We start from the raw sequence: 16,919 nt of genomic DNA, 5'->3' as shown, positions 1-16,919 counted from the left end.
CAATATGCATAGCCAGCTGCATGCAGAGCTCTGGATGTAAATGCAGACACATTTCCACTGCTTTGCATGCTAAATTCCTGCAGCACTTCTTGCCAATTTGAATGACAGCCTGACAAAGCAATATCTTGAGTCCTCTTTTCCTTTTTATACCACTTTTGGATATAGAATAATTATGCAAGAGCTGTGTCTTGTACCTGGAAGGGGGAGTAAAATGCAAGTGGCTTTCCAGATGAGGTTTTGAAGCATATTTAAAGCTCCTGGGAAAGCCCAGATGAGCTCAGCCATTTGCAGTGGAGCCTGGTGGAACAGAACATACCGATCTCATTAGTGTCCCTCACACTTGGCACCATCGTTCACAAGGAAAACGAGACAGTAACGAGCCTGAATGCAAAGTGCAGCCACCTCTCCCAGACCTATAGCAGTGCTTTGATGCGGCAGATCACAAAAAGCAGGCGCTGTCAAAAGCTGATGTATGGCAGAGTAAAAGGGCCCCAAGGTCAGAGAGCTGTCCTTCAACAGAAATCACTTTCCTTTTTCCTGTCCTAATTGGGGTGCATTAGCATCTTATGAACTGCTAAATTGTCAGATTATTTTTTTTTTTCACAAGGATTTTTTCTTTTTTAAAGAAAGCTTTTAAATAAAAAGATACTTCCTTGAATTTTCTGGCCATGGAAGGAAAGCTTCTGGTCTGGATTAGCTTCACATTAACCTAAATTTTTACCCCACATCACAAGCAGAGAAGTTGGCTGAGAGAAGACAAATTTGATAGAGTCCCTATATTACTATCAAATAGCAAGCTGAAAATGACAATTCTCTGAACATGCAGGAATCTCTGAAATCTGTAGCATGGCACATTTTCAATTTTGCTGGGAAAGAAGCATATCTAATGAGTGCTATGTGCAATAAAACCACACACCAGCCTCCCCTCTGGAATCAGCCACAGGTGAACAAGTCTCACCAGGGATATTCAAACTTTCCCAGCACTAACACCAGAGCTGGCAGGGACCAGTTGGCCTCATTTAGTTAAAGACTTTCTTTTCTGAATACCAGCACTATTTGCACAGAAAAGCTGCAAGCAGCTGTTTCAGAGAGAAATCAAGACTTTTCTTTTCACATAAACTGCATGAAAAAACAATGATGGACAAATGGAGGAATGGTATGTGCTCTACCAGCACTAGGAAGGAATTGAAGATACACAGGTATCACATTTAGTCACTGGGACATTAACTGGCAGGAATGTGAATGACAAATCACAGAAAAACTCATCAAAGCAGAGCCCCTCCTTACTGAAGATTGTTCAACCCAAACTGTGCCACAACAGAACATAAGCCTCAGGCCCTTCTATAGTTTTCCCTGATTATGCCAAATCTCTTGGTATTTTTGTTTCCCTATTTAATTTGCAGGGTTTATTACAGCAGCCTGTGTTGCAGAGCAGCTTCATTTCCAATGCTGGCAATGTTCCATTCTGGGATTAGCAGCTTTTGTCCAGGTAACCTGCAGAGTTCAGAGCCTCGACGTGAGATGCTGAGGAGATAATTGAAACTCTTAATATCTTTGAGCTTCCCTCCTCTATGCTCCTGGATTGGCACCATCTCCAGCCTTGGATGTGAATCAACTCAGCAGGAACACACAGAAAGCAACAGGTTTTTGTTATTTTGGCTGAAAATTCAGGCCAAGTATTGACTTTCCCATTTTATGCAGAGTAATAAATGGTAATTTCTGATGGAGCAGGGGGTGACACAGCAGGCCACTCCTCACAGTCCTGCTGGCATCTTGGCTTCTCCCAGCCCCCAAAGATGTAGCACCTGTCTCCTGCTTTGGCCTTTAGAGAAAACTTGAGCTTGTCAGTAAAATAGCCAGAATTTCTATAAATGCTAAGGTAGGTGATAATAACATTGTTATTGACAGTTTCCTATTGTTTCTGAGGCAAATCATGTCTAAAGAGATTTAGCCTTTATTTAGCTATTATAAATAAGCTGATGAAGCAGCCTGAGAAAAAGTACAGCTATCTCTTAATTACATTTCAGGGATAACTGATACCTCATACTGGAGCTGGCAGCGCTTGATATAAAAATCAATATATTTGTGAGAAATGGGAAGGGCTGAAATAGTCTCAGTGCTTTTGGATGATGTGTGACTGGACTGTGCCATGCCCACATCCTGGCTATGTCCAGACTCTTTTTGGTTCCTGTCCAACCTGACAGATAATAGCAGTTGCCACTGAAATCACATCAAAGCAGCACAGGAACATGATTAACCCAGACAGCCTCCAGGGAAGACTCAGAAAGTGCTTGAACTGGGAGTTTGTATGGACTGAATGACAGAACTCAGAGCAAGGATTTGGAATGACTTCCAGGCTCTATTGAGAAAGTAATTTCATCTGCCCGAACCTCAAATTTTTTATTTGCATACCAGTCCTGCCATGCAATGCTCTTCCTGAGAGGTATGTGATCACATAAGAAGCTTTGAAATTCTCTGTGAAATTGCTTTTTTAAGGTTATTTGGCTTGCAGACCTCAAAGGAGCAGAATCTGAAGTCATTGATTTCCTACAATCCTGAACCTTAGGGGAAGACAGTCCTAGTTTCTCATGAATACACAAACTTCTCTATTAATATATTTCACAATCATTTCTTTGCTATATGGCTTCAAAGACTAGATGGCTTTATAAGTACATGCATTAACATCAATATATTCCAAGATTAGTGAACTCTTGCTCATGTTTTACAATTTTCCAGCCCTTTTTCATCTACTGAGACATTAAAAACAATGCCAGAGTTCTGTAAGCCTGGCTTTAACAAACCCAAACAACCACTTCAGGACAGCACATGGGAAGACATCACACTGTGGATAAGGAATACAAGACATTTCTTTTTCTCTGTGTGTCATTTCCCACTGCCTGGGATTTCAAAACTGCCAAGGAGTTACAAAACCAAACAGCACAGCTCAGAACTTCCAGCCAGAATCAGTCTCCAGCTCCATTTGCTCAACTGCACTTGCCAAGGATGGATCCATGGGCTTGGCCTCATCCCCCTTTAAGTTGTTTATGATTTACTGTGTCAGCTCCCAGCAGGGCAGGCAGGGGTAGTTCCATCAATAAAAGACTGGAATAAATAACTGAAACTCCACCAAGGGCAGCACAGAAACAACCTTATTTAAACAACCAACCTTTAGGTCAATTATTTATTATCTGCAGCATTTGGAACATGTCTTCCTGCTCAAGGTCAGCACACAAATGGTGGACAGTCACACCCAAAGAAGAAAGAAACCTAAGCTTTTGTATTTCCATTCCTTTTTCACTTTAAATTCTCTCACACAGGACTATTATACCAACTGGGTACCATCAGAGTGTGGCTGGAGCTCATAGAATATCATTTCAGTAAAATACTCAAATCACTCACTTGAGTAACAGACAAAAAAGCCCAAACAAGGGGGAGAGATAATGCCTACAGTGAAGACATTAAAGGAAAACACAGAACAGATGAAGGCCATCAAAGAAACAAAAGAAAGTGATTTTGGAATAAATTTCTAGATTTACACATTTGGCTACCTACACAAACATCTGCATTCCCCAGCTACTGGAACCTTCTCACTTGGATGAGCTCCATAGTCAGCTTTGCATCTTGATCACAATCAGACTCTTTGGGAAGCCATTGCAATAAAACACAGCAGCTGAAAACGTTCTCTCCTTTCCTACTTCTGTCCCCTAGAACATGCAGTGCCCTCTGCCATGCTCACTGTTAGTGCTCTTAGCAACAATGCACCATTTTAGTGGGACTATTGGTATTTTCCAGGGTGACAAAGCATTCATCTCTGTAACCTTCCTCAATAAGATCGAGCACCTTCCAGTGGCCCTGACAATGACACCTCAGCATACAGCTGGGCTTTCAAACACTCTTTCAGATTATGGAACCACTGTAAAAACAGACATGTAAGAAGACACTGTATACACACTTAAAACAGTTCTCTCTAGGTTAAAAACCATTTTAGAGTAGTAACACATACATTCTTAGTGTTTATCTATACACTTGTTCTCTTTTCATTTAGCATTAATATTCCCATTCATGCTTCTACAAATGCAGATGCAAAGCAATACATGAGGTTATATCCAATGATGTGATTTAAAGTGGCCAAGCAACACCCAGATGTAACCTGACCTCCATAAACCATTCCAGCCTTTGTATTTAAAGCAGTCCTCATCATAAATCTCCCTCCTCCAGCCCCAGTTATTATAGCTGCATGCAGAAGAGGGCTCTCTATTCCATGCTTGTGTTTTGGTGTCTGACAGACATATTCCACTCTGGACTCCCTGCAGCGCTGTTTCCCTGGCTGCATTCCCAGGATCCTGTGCTGCATCATCTGTACAGGTTTTCATCTCCCTGCCTGGCTCCTCCCAAGCATCATGCCTCTTTATTGGCTTGTGAATCCCAAATTCCTTTGGATACAGCTAGTCACTATTAAATTTGAGGATTTACACACTGATTAACAGCAGAATTGGATCTGTCTTTGGGTTACTATGAAACATTTGTGCAGTTACAAGGCACATCATTTTCTTCCAAGGGTATATAAAGGTTTTTATATTTCATTTTTTAAAAACAGAAATCTCTCTCTGGTTAGTAACATTGTTCTGTCACACAGTCAAAACCTGCAGAGGCTGTGACAAATAGGGAGGTCATGGTCAAATTTAATAAGAGCTCACATTCCCTTGGAAATGCCACCAGGGAGCAGACAAAAGCAAGCATTTGCTGAGCTCCTGGGGGAAAGCAGAGCGCTTGCACCGAAGCCCTTGGTATGCAGATGGTGTCGCTGCCTTTGGAAACAGGCTTAGGTTTGAAACCTATGGGAACAAGCGGATGGGGCTGAGGCTGCTGGGGAGAGCGTGCCCCGGGCTAGCTCAGGAGCAGCACAGGCTGCACAGAGGATGCCCAGGGCTGCTCTTTGTTCTCGCACCTCTGCGAGTCCCAGGAGCAGCGGGGAAGCAGCTCTGCTCACTCGGTAGAGAGAGAAGAGAGATTGCTATTGATAAATGGGGAAACCCTCAGACAGCGGTGCTGTCCTGCCCTGGAGCCGGGTCCATCCTGCCCGGAGCCGCGGGGCACCGGCGCCACTGCCCGGCTGCTGGGGCTGCCTCGGCTCCTAAACCCGCCCGGTGCATCCCTTTTCACTTGGTATCCCTGGCTCCTGGGGGGCGGGATGCAAAGCACAGCGTCCTGCGACTGCCACACGGCTGTGCCGCAAGGGGACAGGGGACACTGCTGGGACCTTGGCAAAGCGAGTGACGCTCACAGCACCTTGGGCTCGCAGCATCTTTGTGCCCACCTGTGCTGGGCTTCAGCCGGCTCTCGGCAAGCTCTGAGATGGCTCCTGCTGTGATTGTCTTCTTCAGCCTGGACACTCCCGAAGCTGCTGCTGGCCCGGGTTTGGTGAGCATGTCCTCGCTGCTCGCCCGCTTCAGCTGTGACACAGAGGGGGAACAGGTCAGGACCCTGAATATTCCCCTTAGTTAGTTCAAAATGCAAGATTCTTTGGGAAAAAAATTAACAGTTCCATAAAGTAGCCCCATGGGAATATTGCCTTGATAATTGGAGTACATAATTTTTGTATTTGCATTCCATTCTAGGTTTTTGTGAAGTGGGTTAAGGGATAAAGCACTGTTCCAAGAACGAGGAATGAAAATGGGAAAGACTGTTCAAAAAGGCAAATAATTGAAAGGCAATGAGAAAACAGTTTACAGGAATGGTCTACTGGCAACTTTTTGGGAAGGAATCTGGTGACACAAGTCTGCTCTAAGTGCCAACTCAAGAAACCCATGGAACACAAGGACAAGGTAAGATTCAAAGAGAAACACTGAAATTATCTTGCTTCAGCAAGCAGGAGTTACAGTTTATCCCAGAACTTTGGTCAGCGGATTTCCCATTCGTGTGCCTCTAGTAACAGTTTCTAATTAATTTCAGGAAAAATACTTTAAGTATTTTAAGACCAAAGCTTAGGAGAGTCTCCCTAGAGCAGTAGTTTTCCTATACTTTTGAGTTTGTGGACACCAAAAGTGTTTTCTCAAAAGAAAATCCACTTCCTTTGAAGTTGTCCACTGCCACTGAAGCTCAGGCTGAACCCCACTGCTGGGTTAAGAGAAAAGAGAGCACACAACAAGCACTGCCCCTATTTAGTAGTTCCTGAATCTGAAACATTCAGGCAAAATGAAATCTTTCAACTCTAATTCCTTCTCCCTTTAATCTCCTCCTCTTGACTCAGAGCCTGTGGTTTCCTGGACCCTGTGAGCCCATAAGTTTCAATAGCTGAAGTGTTGATGGTGCTCCAGGATACCAAACAACGAACATTTTTCCTTCTGGCAGAGGTTTTGTCAGCTCACTCTCAGGAGGAGAATGGAACAACCTGACTTTCTGACCTTCGGAGAGTTCTGCAGTCTCTCTGAAGTAATTTCTTCAATGTGTTCTTCCCTACAGCAGCAACTGCAGTGCCTTTTCAACTCCCTTTCTTCAAGCAAGCCACTTTGATGATTTTGCATTTACAGCTGGATACAATTTGAAGTCATTAGCTGTCATTAGGAAGAAATCTCTCCACAATTAACACTAAATTTAACAAATCAATCGTATCAGATTTCCTGATTAGTGTCCTCAGTAGCATTCCTTCAGAGATGCTGCCTCAACCACACAGCATAACCTGCCTGGAGCACTGAAGTACCCTATTGGTAACTGCATCTTGGAGTCTGCACAGCAAGTTCAACAAATTAATCCTTTCCTTGAAAAACTGTGACAATTAATGAAGTTTTAATCAAGAGAAGATCTAAATACTGTACCCTGCTATGTACTGTTCATTAAACTTTATTACTGGAAAGTTACAACCTTGGCCTGGGTTTGGATGACCAGGTTATTTCTGTTTGCTGGCTGCAAGGGTGCAGATGCAGCAGCATTTCAGGTGTATTACTCCATTTTCTTAAAAACAGTACTTGGACAGAAGTTTCTGTTATTTTTTAAAATATATCTGTATAAAAAAAAATAGGATTCATAAAATGCATTTGTTACATTGCAATGTCTTCTGTTAAGATATTTTGCCCTGAAGGGAGAGGCACAGGTTTTTAGGAATGCTGGAAATTCATTAATAAATCTCTTTGAATTTCTTTACATGTGTAACTATCAGCTGAACTAGAAATTTGTCATTTGTTTTTCCCCAACTTCAAAGTTTAGCCAATTCCCTCACACACAGAGTGTACAGATTCAGTACATGCAAAATACTTTGAGAAATGTGTATTAATTTAATATACAACAAAATTTAAATCTCCCTGCACTTAACACAGTGGGTGTGGTAGTTTGAGGACTAAACCAAAGCTTAAACCTGGATCAAGACTGGAATACTTGAAGAGTCTCCAAGGATTTGTACCTTGCTGAGCCGGGATTCAAAGGCCAGGGAAGTGGAGGACTTTGATGTCTTCATTCCTGTGGAGGTGGTGGGAAGAGGTTTCCCTCTGTCAACTCCATGGCTCCCTTGCTTTGCTATTGCACTCCAAGGCCTGGCACTACTCTTCATTTTCTTCCCAAGTAATTCAGTCTACAGACTCTAAAAAAGAAAAAAAAATTAAAAAGTTTATATGTATTCATGCACTTATACAAAAATATAACTTATCTTTGTGTGACCTGAAAGGCAAGAGTGATATCGGGCATGAGTTTAAAGGGCTGAAAAGGCCATGATAATCTTGATGCCCTCTCTCACAAACATCAACACTGAGTAACCTAGAGTAACCTTCAGAGCAGGCCACAGCCACTTTTACTTTTCATACCAACCAGAGAAGGAACATTAACTTTTTGGGGGACTATTTAAGTCCCAAAATCTCCCTCAGGCACAACAGAACACCTGTGAATGCTGAAGCACAATGGAAGAGCAACTGAGAACATTGAAGCCCACAGCAGTTTAAAGTAACCATGGGATAAAAGGAAGAATACTTATTTTACCATTAGGTCCAGCATCTTCAACTGAAATAACAATCACTTTTAGAAATTCACATGAGAAGCAAGTTTCCTCAGATGGGTGGAAAATATATCTTTACCTTATCAGAGTCTTCTAGAGGAGCAGCAGTTGATGTTGCCACAGTGATAAAAACACGTTCCACAATACCACGACTCACAAAACATAGTGAAAAAAACCCCAACTTCTTTGCAAACAAAGATCCAGATCCACTATTCCTCAGAGATAAGCTTATGCAAGAGAGAAATCCTGCCAGGAACCAGCAAACAGACATGGTTTCCTTTTTTTGGATGTAGCTGAAGACGTTTCAGCTGCCAGCAGGAACAAGCAGCCTGTTTCCCTCAGCAGGCTGACAGCTGCCAGTTAAACAGCTCCCTGCACTCCTGGAGATCTAAACCCATTCATTTCCACCAGCCACTGCCCAATCCACACCATGAGCAGAATAAAAGAATTATTTGGATGTTTTTTCCAAGTCCCGCGAGCCTGCTGGGCTGGGAATGTGAGGGAGGGGAGGTGGCCTGATATCTCCTGTCCTCCCCCACTTCGTATGAGCAACATTTTTCTTCATTTTCCAAAATAGACACAGGATGCAGCTATGGCTCAGCCTTGTGTAGGCAGAGGGTAACTTGTCTGTTAAGCAGGTAACCAGAATATCCACAGGCACAGGATGAAACGCTGGAAATACATTAATAAATCTCTTTGAATTTCTTTACGTGTGTAACTATCAGCTAAACTAAGAATTTGCCATTTGTTTTTCTTCATATGCAAAGTCTGGGCAATTCCCTCACCCACAGAGTGCCCAGTGCCCAGCAAGGTGCTCAGAGGGACAGTGAGCTTGGGCAGCAACACCTTGACAGAGACACTGAAACAATTTATTCCTGGCTGAGTCAGGAGGGGCTCTGGTCACGTTTTACATCCCATAATTTGCTTTGTCCCTGCTTTCACATTCATAAATGAGAGCATTCACTGAACTGCCAGGACACAGCTCTGTCAGGGCCCAGGGTGGATGTGACAGTGACAGCACTTTGCAGGTGCCACCTCGGTCTGTTCAGGGAGTGCTTCTGCACGGAGGTGAAGGAATGTCAAGTGCTCAGCTGCTGTTCACAGAGAACAAAGCCAGCAAGTGACATTCCCTCTATTTGTCCTTGCTGCCTCTTGCAGGGGGGGGCTGTCTGCTCTCTCCATAGCACTTCCCTATCAGCTCCTAAATAAAGGAATTAAAAAGTTAGTAGTTGTTGCTAAGTATAGGCATTACCCCATTAAAATTCTTCACACATCCAGTGAGGAGCCATCCACTGATCTCATTAAGAGCCTTTGGTGATGATTATGCTGATCACTGGTTTAAAGCCCTGACAGATGTGTAAACTATATCACAATAGATGATATAATTTAGCATTCCCACTGCTCATGATCCACCTTAGCAAGCTTTGGTGCTTACAATATTTAAAAACTTATCTTTTAACAGGCTCTTAATCCTTTTAACATTCACTGTATTTATATGGGTGAACAGGCAACTACACATGCAAACTCTCTTGCTGATTACATCTCCAAATTATGCAGATTTAGGTTTTTTGCAGATCCAGTGGTTGCACATACACTGCTTTATTATACCCTCTGGTTTTCTTCATAACTGTACCTCATTTTCCTGCCTTAAGCTGTACAGATGCTGTCTTGATACCGAAAGGAATTTAATTTTGAGTCATCCATGACATTTTCAAGTTGCAGTGGAGTGATATGCTCATTAGAGCATGATGTTAGGAGTAAAAGGAAGAGGTAGTTAAAGAAAAAACCCAAACCACAATTCAAGAAATCCAGTCAGTAGCCTAAGGCAAACTGGCTCCTTCATGTAAAGAGAGCTGAATTATTTGCCATGTGGATTCAATAACATTTTACTGCACCAAGCAGATGAAACTAAAATTGAGAAGAAATACCTGGATTTATTAGTGTTTATTATTAGCTTTCCCATGTATTTATAGGAGAACTGGCATTTGTAAAAGATGGAGTTAAGACTTCTCAGGTATTTGGCTAACCTGAACTTGCCTTGTAGATAAAGATTTCCATCTCTGAAGTGGGATTCCAGGACTTTCCACAAGCCTTATATGTACTTCAAAGCATCAAGCCAGGTTGCACATCCTAAGCTGCTTTCGTTCCTAAGTAGGTGACACATATTTGAGTTATTAGAAGCACTGCTTCAGTAGTGCAAAATAAAAGTACTTCAAGAAAAAAAAAAAGTGAAAAAAAAAGTCCTGCTGTTCTTTGATGAGAGCAGAAAATCCATTCTCAGAGTCACCATCAGCTTTCCCCCTCCTCCAAAAGCAATTTATTGCATTACAATGAAACAAGCAAAGCAAAAAGCTCCATGGAAGGGGTGAGCAGGGGGGACAATGGAAAACCTGGAGTTCAGGACCAGTCAGGACACCCAGCCCTGGCAAGGAGGTTTTTCTTATCCTGGTGTAAATACAGCACATTTATTAAAAACATCCAATCCAGCTCTTATCTACTTGTGTCTTAGAAGTAACTCTGCTGAATTTTCACTAAATATCAGCCTTCCACAAGGACCCCAAAGAGACTGGTTTGATCTCTAGCCTATCCCCAGGGAGATTTTAAAGAGAAGGAGCTTTCCACAAGAGACACAACCAAGCTGTTCCTGCAAACACAGGGACAAAAAGCACCTGTTTTACATCCATTCTATGTCAATACATTTCAAAGGAGAGCTGATTCTCATGGGAAAATGACTTGCTTTAAGCAATGCCTCAAGCTCTGTGGTTTTAGTTTTCATTTTTGCACCTTTCACAGGGAATTTTCCTTAGGAAGCAAACAATTACTGCCAGCCTGAAATTCAAACTCCCTCTTGGGCATCAGCCAGAGCAGGGCACTCAGCTGGCCAGACTAAATCCCTGCAGCATACCCTGCTTGGAGCTGGACTCTGAAACTGAGGAAACAACCCCATGCTGAAATAAATGAGGGCTCAGCAAAACATAACTTAGCAAAATTGGTTCTATTGCCAGGCACTTCCAGACTGCAGGGGCTTGGGGTTGGGTTTTTAAAAATCTTTTATACCCAAAAGTGGTGTCTGAATACACTCCTCCTCTGAAACAGGTACTGCAAATGATAATCAGGTTTACCAAAAATGTAAAGCTGGTCCTGACAGAGCTTCTTGTCTCAGTAATCCTCAGAATTCCCTGCAGGCATCAGCCTTTAAAAATTCAGGCCATGCTATACAGTTCATCCTTTTTTACTGGTATTTTAAAGGATGTTTGGAATATGTTGATGAGGACTATTTTGGCAGTTGGCAGAAGTTCTGCAGTCCATTTTACTTGAAATTTTACTGTTTTATTAAAGGCTGAGAACCCAGACATTTCTTTGTTAGTCAGTCCACATGCATTTATTAGTAAAAGTCTTTAGAACTAGCCTAGAATGATTCCCATTTTATGGCTAGGAAAACTGGATTAAGAATTTATCCTAACTCACAGGCAGTCAGCATCAGCAGAAGCAACACCAGGGCTCCAGGATCTTTAGACTTGGCTGTGGATCAAAAGAGGAGTTCACCAGTTCTGGGGAATAAACTTCTAGGACACACATTCTGCTGACTATTAAAGGCTATTGTATTCTGAAGAACTAAAGAAAATTGATAGGTTGATTTGAGTGATAAGCAATATTATTTCACAGTCAAGAAACCTAGGATTTGCACTATTAAATAAATAAAAATTATTAGCATATCTGTAGAAATTAAATTACCCAGGAAAATCCCTGTTGGGGGATGGAAAGCATCTGTACCCCATATATAATTGTTATACAATTTAGGTTTTGGTGCACATGTCTGTGTGTCAGGACTCAGCAGGACACTCAAATTAAAGCAGAGTCATGCACAAGTTGCTTTGGGAAAAGGAAAGAAATAAAGAATTATGAAAGCTCATTACTGAATCTGGAGAGGAATGTGCCAGATGGCAGCTTCACCAGGACCTGGGAATGCCCAGCAGTCCTGAAGGATGAGGCCACAGTCCCAGCTCTGCACCTAAGGCCCTCAAAGGACACACGTGTGACCTTGGTGGGTCAAACCCCACAGTCCCCAGTGCCATTTTCCTGTAATTCAGTTACTTTTCATTACATCCCAAGGTCAGACTATTCCAGAAGCTTTGTAACACACACTCATGAATTCAAAGCACGATTTTCTTTTTATTTTTTGTAAAATCTGCATCATGCTTCTACTATTTTCCCTCTAATCAACTTCTGCTATTTTCAGAGAAACTATCAACTAGAACATAGAAATATCTAACAAGTTCAGTAAACTGTAAAGCATTTTCTAGTGGCACGTAGGAAGCTGCATGGCAGGATAGACAGCTGGGCTAAAATAGAATTCTTTTCTGCCTTTCACATCAATTAACTTTAAACAACAATTTTTAGGCTTGACAGATGCTTCCATATGACTCATCTTGATTTCTTAACTGATATTAGGAATCAAACCAGGGAAGCTGATAGTCCAAATACAGTAATTGGTAATGTGGAGATAGATGGCATAGAGAAAATTTCATTTAGAAATAAGATCAGGCTAAAAAATAAAAACAAACTGTTAGTCCTTTGGTCACCCTTAACAGATTTCCTCAGGCATCTGCTCCTTTAACCTCAGCAGAATTTCTGTATCTATCCAGTCTCTCTTTGCTTCAACTCCTATTACCTTGTTTTGATGTATTTGAGGCTCTCAGTGCAACCTTCCTCCATCATTCCTCCAAGCAGTCACTTGTTGGATTCTTGCTTGTACAAAGCTTAGCTTTAATTAGGATTGGATGAAAAAGCCCAGAAAAAAACAAAACAAAACAAAAAAGAAAAAAAAAAAAAAAAAAAAAAAAAAAAAAAAAAAACACCACCAAGCCAGACCACTTGCTTCCACCCAAACACAACTCAGATAAAAAAAAATACCCATTTCCCAAAGCCTCATCTCTAATGCTCCTCTTGCTTTTGCTGTCCAAAAAGAATCAATTATAAACCCACCCCAGACACTTCACAGTTTCCTCTGGTCTACCTCAGCAGACTCTCTTTCCAATCTCATTTGCAGCTGAATTTTCGTGGTTTGCTGGTAGAGGACCAGGAGACAAGACATCACTTGGAAATTTTCATGTCCAGACAGCAGGGCAAATTCTGCTGGTTTTATTCATGCCTCAAGAAAGATGGTTTTAGTGCTATTATTATTATTTTTCAACTTTAAACAGTGAAGAAGATTGTACTATAATTAAAACAGCTAGGCAGCTGTAGAATTGAAGTGATCTTGCAAGGAGTTAAAAATGCTATTAAATTTTAGCCACAGAACTACACAGAAATGAGGATACAGACATTGCCAAGGTCACCCATTTAGTCACTCTTGGGTTGAAGCTTGCTTTGCATTTTTGCTTTAATGATTCTTCTGTAGAACTCTTCAACATCAAAAGAGCACTTTCAATGTGGCATCAGATGAGAATTTTCTTTTCAGAGGATACAGCTCTACCTCTCCTCTAGAAGGAGCTATTGCAGAGCCAGTTGCTTTCCTTCCCCCCATGGTGTCAGATGCAAACAGGTAATGGGAACTCCCTTCAACTTCCCAAAGACAAAGTTTATCTGTGGTCACAGTGGTAAGGGAGCAGCTCACATTTTTGTGTTTGGCTTTTCTTGCTTATTTCCTTAGTGTCTTTCCAAGAATGCCCTACAATTGGTGTTTATTGAGTAGCACACAAATGTACTGAAGGGTTCCAAGGATGTCCAAAGATCAGAGATGGCCCAGGCAAGGACAGGTCCAAGCAGCCACACGTGACAGATTTCCAGCCATCAACTCAGCCTCCAAAACCATCCCCAAGAGGCCAGGCCAGCAACTGCAAAACTTCATGTCTCAGCATCATTCAAAATAAAATCCTCTTCCCACAGCAGCCATCAGAGTCATTGATGACTTTTTCAGGCATGGAGAGCACTGCAAAACCTTCTGCCCACCCTCCTCCACAGAAGCTCTCCCTGGAGTTTTGGATTTGTCAGCCTTTCACTCATCCTTAGATCACATGAGAAAAACGCAGAAATCACAACAAAATCCTCACGTGGACAAGGAATTGGTTCAGCTGCATTTCCCTTGTCCTTGTTCCATGGTGCTGGCCATTTATGAGACAGGAAAGTACAGAGATCTTTGCTGTCATCCAGCACAGTGACTGATGCTGGCAAAGTGAGCCAAAGCTGTACTGGGAGATGCCTGGGAACATGCCTGTCCTGTATTTGAATCACACTGTTTGTCCATGGATTCTCCATCTCCTCCTCCTTCCTCACACTGATTATCTAACCAGTTACCATTACACAGCTCAGGAGAGAAATGCTGCTACCTCCCTATGACCCCTGATCTTATAAATGAGAGGATAAAAACAAAACTCCCAACCCAGCTGTAATTTTCTACATGATGTGGCAATTCTGAATCACAAACACCACGTTACTGAAGGATGCACAGGAAGATTCAGGAAGGCTAAAAATGATGCATTGACTCCAAACTCCCTTTTTGAAGTTATAGCCATGTTATAATCGTGAGGAATTAGGTCACTCTGGGCTTTCCCCAATATGACTCTGTCCTGAATAGATGGGTTTAATTCATGTTCAGTACATTCAGGTTGAGAACAAAAATGTTTTAGAGTCATTTAAAGCAGCTATTGCTCATTAATCCACGTTCTTTCAACTGCTGTCCCAGTGAATACAGCACAAAGCAAGTGACACATTCGGCCACTTCATGTATTGCCAGCCCACAAGAAGGAAGAGAAGAAGGTTTCATTTCAGATAGAGCAAGAGCTATATAATTGCTGAAGAAATTAAGAATAATTACAAGTGGTTTGCCTGATAATTACCTGCCATTACGTTTTTCGGTAGCATAGAAGGTAAACACAACTACAAGAAAGAAAAGGAATGATGATGTTTTTTTGGAACAGCAGAGATGGACAGCATGTGGCTACATGGTCATGCTGACTGGAACAGAGAGTGGCAGCTTCCCTGTCCCCTCTGAGCATGGAAGGATGGTACCAGAGGCAATGCATTCCATGGAATTCCACCTGGTTCCATCCTCAGCTTCAGCACAGAATCATCATACCCCCTCAGCCCTGCAATCTTCCCATGCCTTAGTTTTTCCATTTGTAAAATAATTGCTCACTAAATAGGATATTTATGAAGATGGACTCATTCGTTTGCCTTGGAAAGGAACCCCACAGAAAAAAAAGCAAAAATTAGATAAATCAACATCTGTCACACAGCACGCAAGCGAGCAGCCTCACAGATTGCCACATGCTGGGATGTTTCCCTGACTCCCGTTTTCCATCCATCACAGTGCAGAGAAATAACTGAGATCTGGAAGCTATCCCTTAAGGAGATATTTATCTCCCATTAAAGAGCAAAATAGCTCACTTGAAGTTCATAAACTGGGAACTTCTGAGTGTTTATGAGAGACAGTTTTAACTTCTGACAGAAAGGGCTCCTTGCAAAGATGAGGACATAACTCCAAAGCTGCAGGAGAAACCAGAGGACTTCTGCATTTTAAAGATATTCATAACAAACAGGAACAGAACAGACCTAAGCATCAGTTTGCAGCTGTGACTGGGGGCCACTGATGGACTGAATGAGCCACTTTGGTGGGCTTCACAATGAAATTAAATTGGTTTAGAGCTGCACAAGAAATGGAAGGGGTAGCACATAGCCAAGTGCACGTTAGGATGAGGAATTTCTGTGGTAGTTACAGAAATTCTGCAGAAAAAACACTGAGCAAATGAGGTATTCTCTCTCCTGCCAAGGTTACAGCAGCAAAGAACACTTGAATTTAGAAAGAAACATGCAAACCAGAAAGGATCAGTAGGGGATTTCTAGAACTGTACAGAAGAGAAAAGGTAGAGAATCCCTGTTTTCAAACCAGTTCTACCACTAATCCTTTACTGCTACACACACAGGGCTTAATTAACATCTCTACAACTTTGCCATATTACCTGCTCTATAAATGCTGTTATTATTGCAATTGTTTCTATGACCAATCTTCATCCCCAGCACAATTTTAAAGACGACAGTGGAGGTGCAGTAATGAAAGGGTCCTGCTGAGAACCTGACCAGCCCTGGCTGCCAGAGGTGCCTGCTGGAGTGCCCCAGCACTGTCCCTGCTCCCACAGACATGAGCTGCCAAAGCTCCTGGCTCAGCAGCCCCTTCCCTTCTGCCCTTCCTTCACTGGACTGTGTGCACATGCAGCAGCAGAGGAAACTCTGCTCGTGCTCCTGCTTCGATTCACTGTTGGGGAAGAACGGTAAATTGCCAGAGGAAAAAGCAGGAACAGCTTCACCCCTTCTGTCACTAAATCAATGTAGCTGAGCAGGAGGAAAATACAGTAGCCAGCTCTCCTGAGGGGATTTTTTTCTGTGGTTGTAATGGCTTTTAGATCACCCCCACCCAGCCCATTTTCAGCTAACACAGCTGTGTTTACCCTATTTTTGATTAATTCAATTTAGTTTTACATTGAGATGCTATGAAAAAAGTGTTGTTGAGCAAAGCCGGGTCATTCACTCTACAAATACATTACTGACCCAAGAATCCTTCTAGAGATAATACAGTTCCCATAAAAGAAATAAAAGATAATAAAATACTTACAGTAAAAAGCTCGTCCTCTTTTCTGCGTTAAAAAGAAAAGTGTCTCCCACTAGCTTCTGACAGCATGTGCAAACCAGACTGAAAATTCAGGGCTTGAGTGCTTCCCTGAGAGGAAAACCACATTGCAGAGAGACACAGAGAGCTGCTTGAGAAATGATTCACACACGGAAGCGAGCTGGCTCCACCGGCGCCTCAGCATTCAGCACACACACAGCACTCGCTTACTCAGGGGAATGACAAATATTATATTTTCATCAAAGCAAGGAGGATTTATGCAAGAAAGCAATTTGAAGCCTAGGTCCAGAGCAGTGAGATGCTTCAATCCTT

At 42.2% G+C, this 16,919-nt stretch overlaps 1 protein-coding gene across 3 annotated transcripts in view; it reads right to left on the bottom strand.

Moving 5' to 3' along the window:
• The window catches only part of SPECC1 (sperm antigen with calponin homology and coiled-coil domains 1), a 73,475-nt gene extending 56,777 nt beyond the window's left edge, over nucleotides 1–16,698 (bottom strand). The window contains exons 1-3 of one of the 3 annotated variants that reach the window (XM_063173844.1): nucleotides 16,593–16,698; nucleotides 7,397–7,573; nucleotides 5,318–5,453 (exon numbers count right to left, since the gene is read on the bottom strand). In XM_063173844.1, coding sequence (XP_063029914.1) covers nucleotides 5,318–5,453; nucleotides 7,397–7,543 — 283 coding nt within the window. In that variant the 5' untranslated portion in view covers nucleotides 7,544–7,573; nucleotides 16,593–16,698. Of the gene's footprint in view, nucleotides 1–5,317; nucleotides 5,454–7,396; nucleotides 7,574–16,592 lie in introns of those variants that run through there. The other 2 variants (XM_063173845.1, XM_063173842.1) reach the window with 2 other exon arrangements.
• Nucleotides 16,699–16,919: the final 221 nt, after the last annotated feature.

The sequence above is a fragment of the Melospiza melodia genome, chromosome 21 (genome assembly GCF_035770615.1).
Source record: "Melospiza melodia melodia isolate bMelMel2 chromosome 21, bMelMel2.pri, whole genome shotgun sequence".
Classification (NCBI taxonomy): domain Eukaryota; kingdom Metazoa; phylum Chordata; class Aves; order Passeriformes; family Passerellidae; genus Melospiza; species Melospiza melodia.
This window is presented reverse-complemented; position numbering and strand designations above follow the sequence as displayed.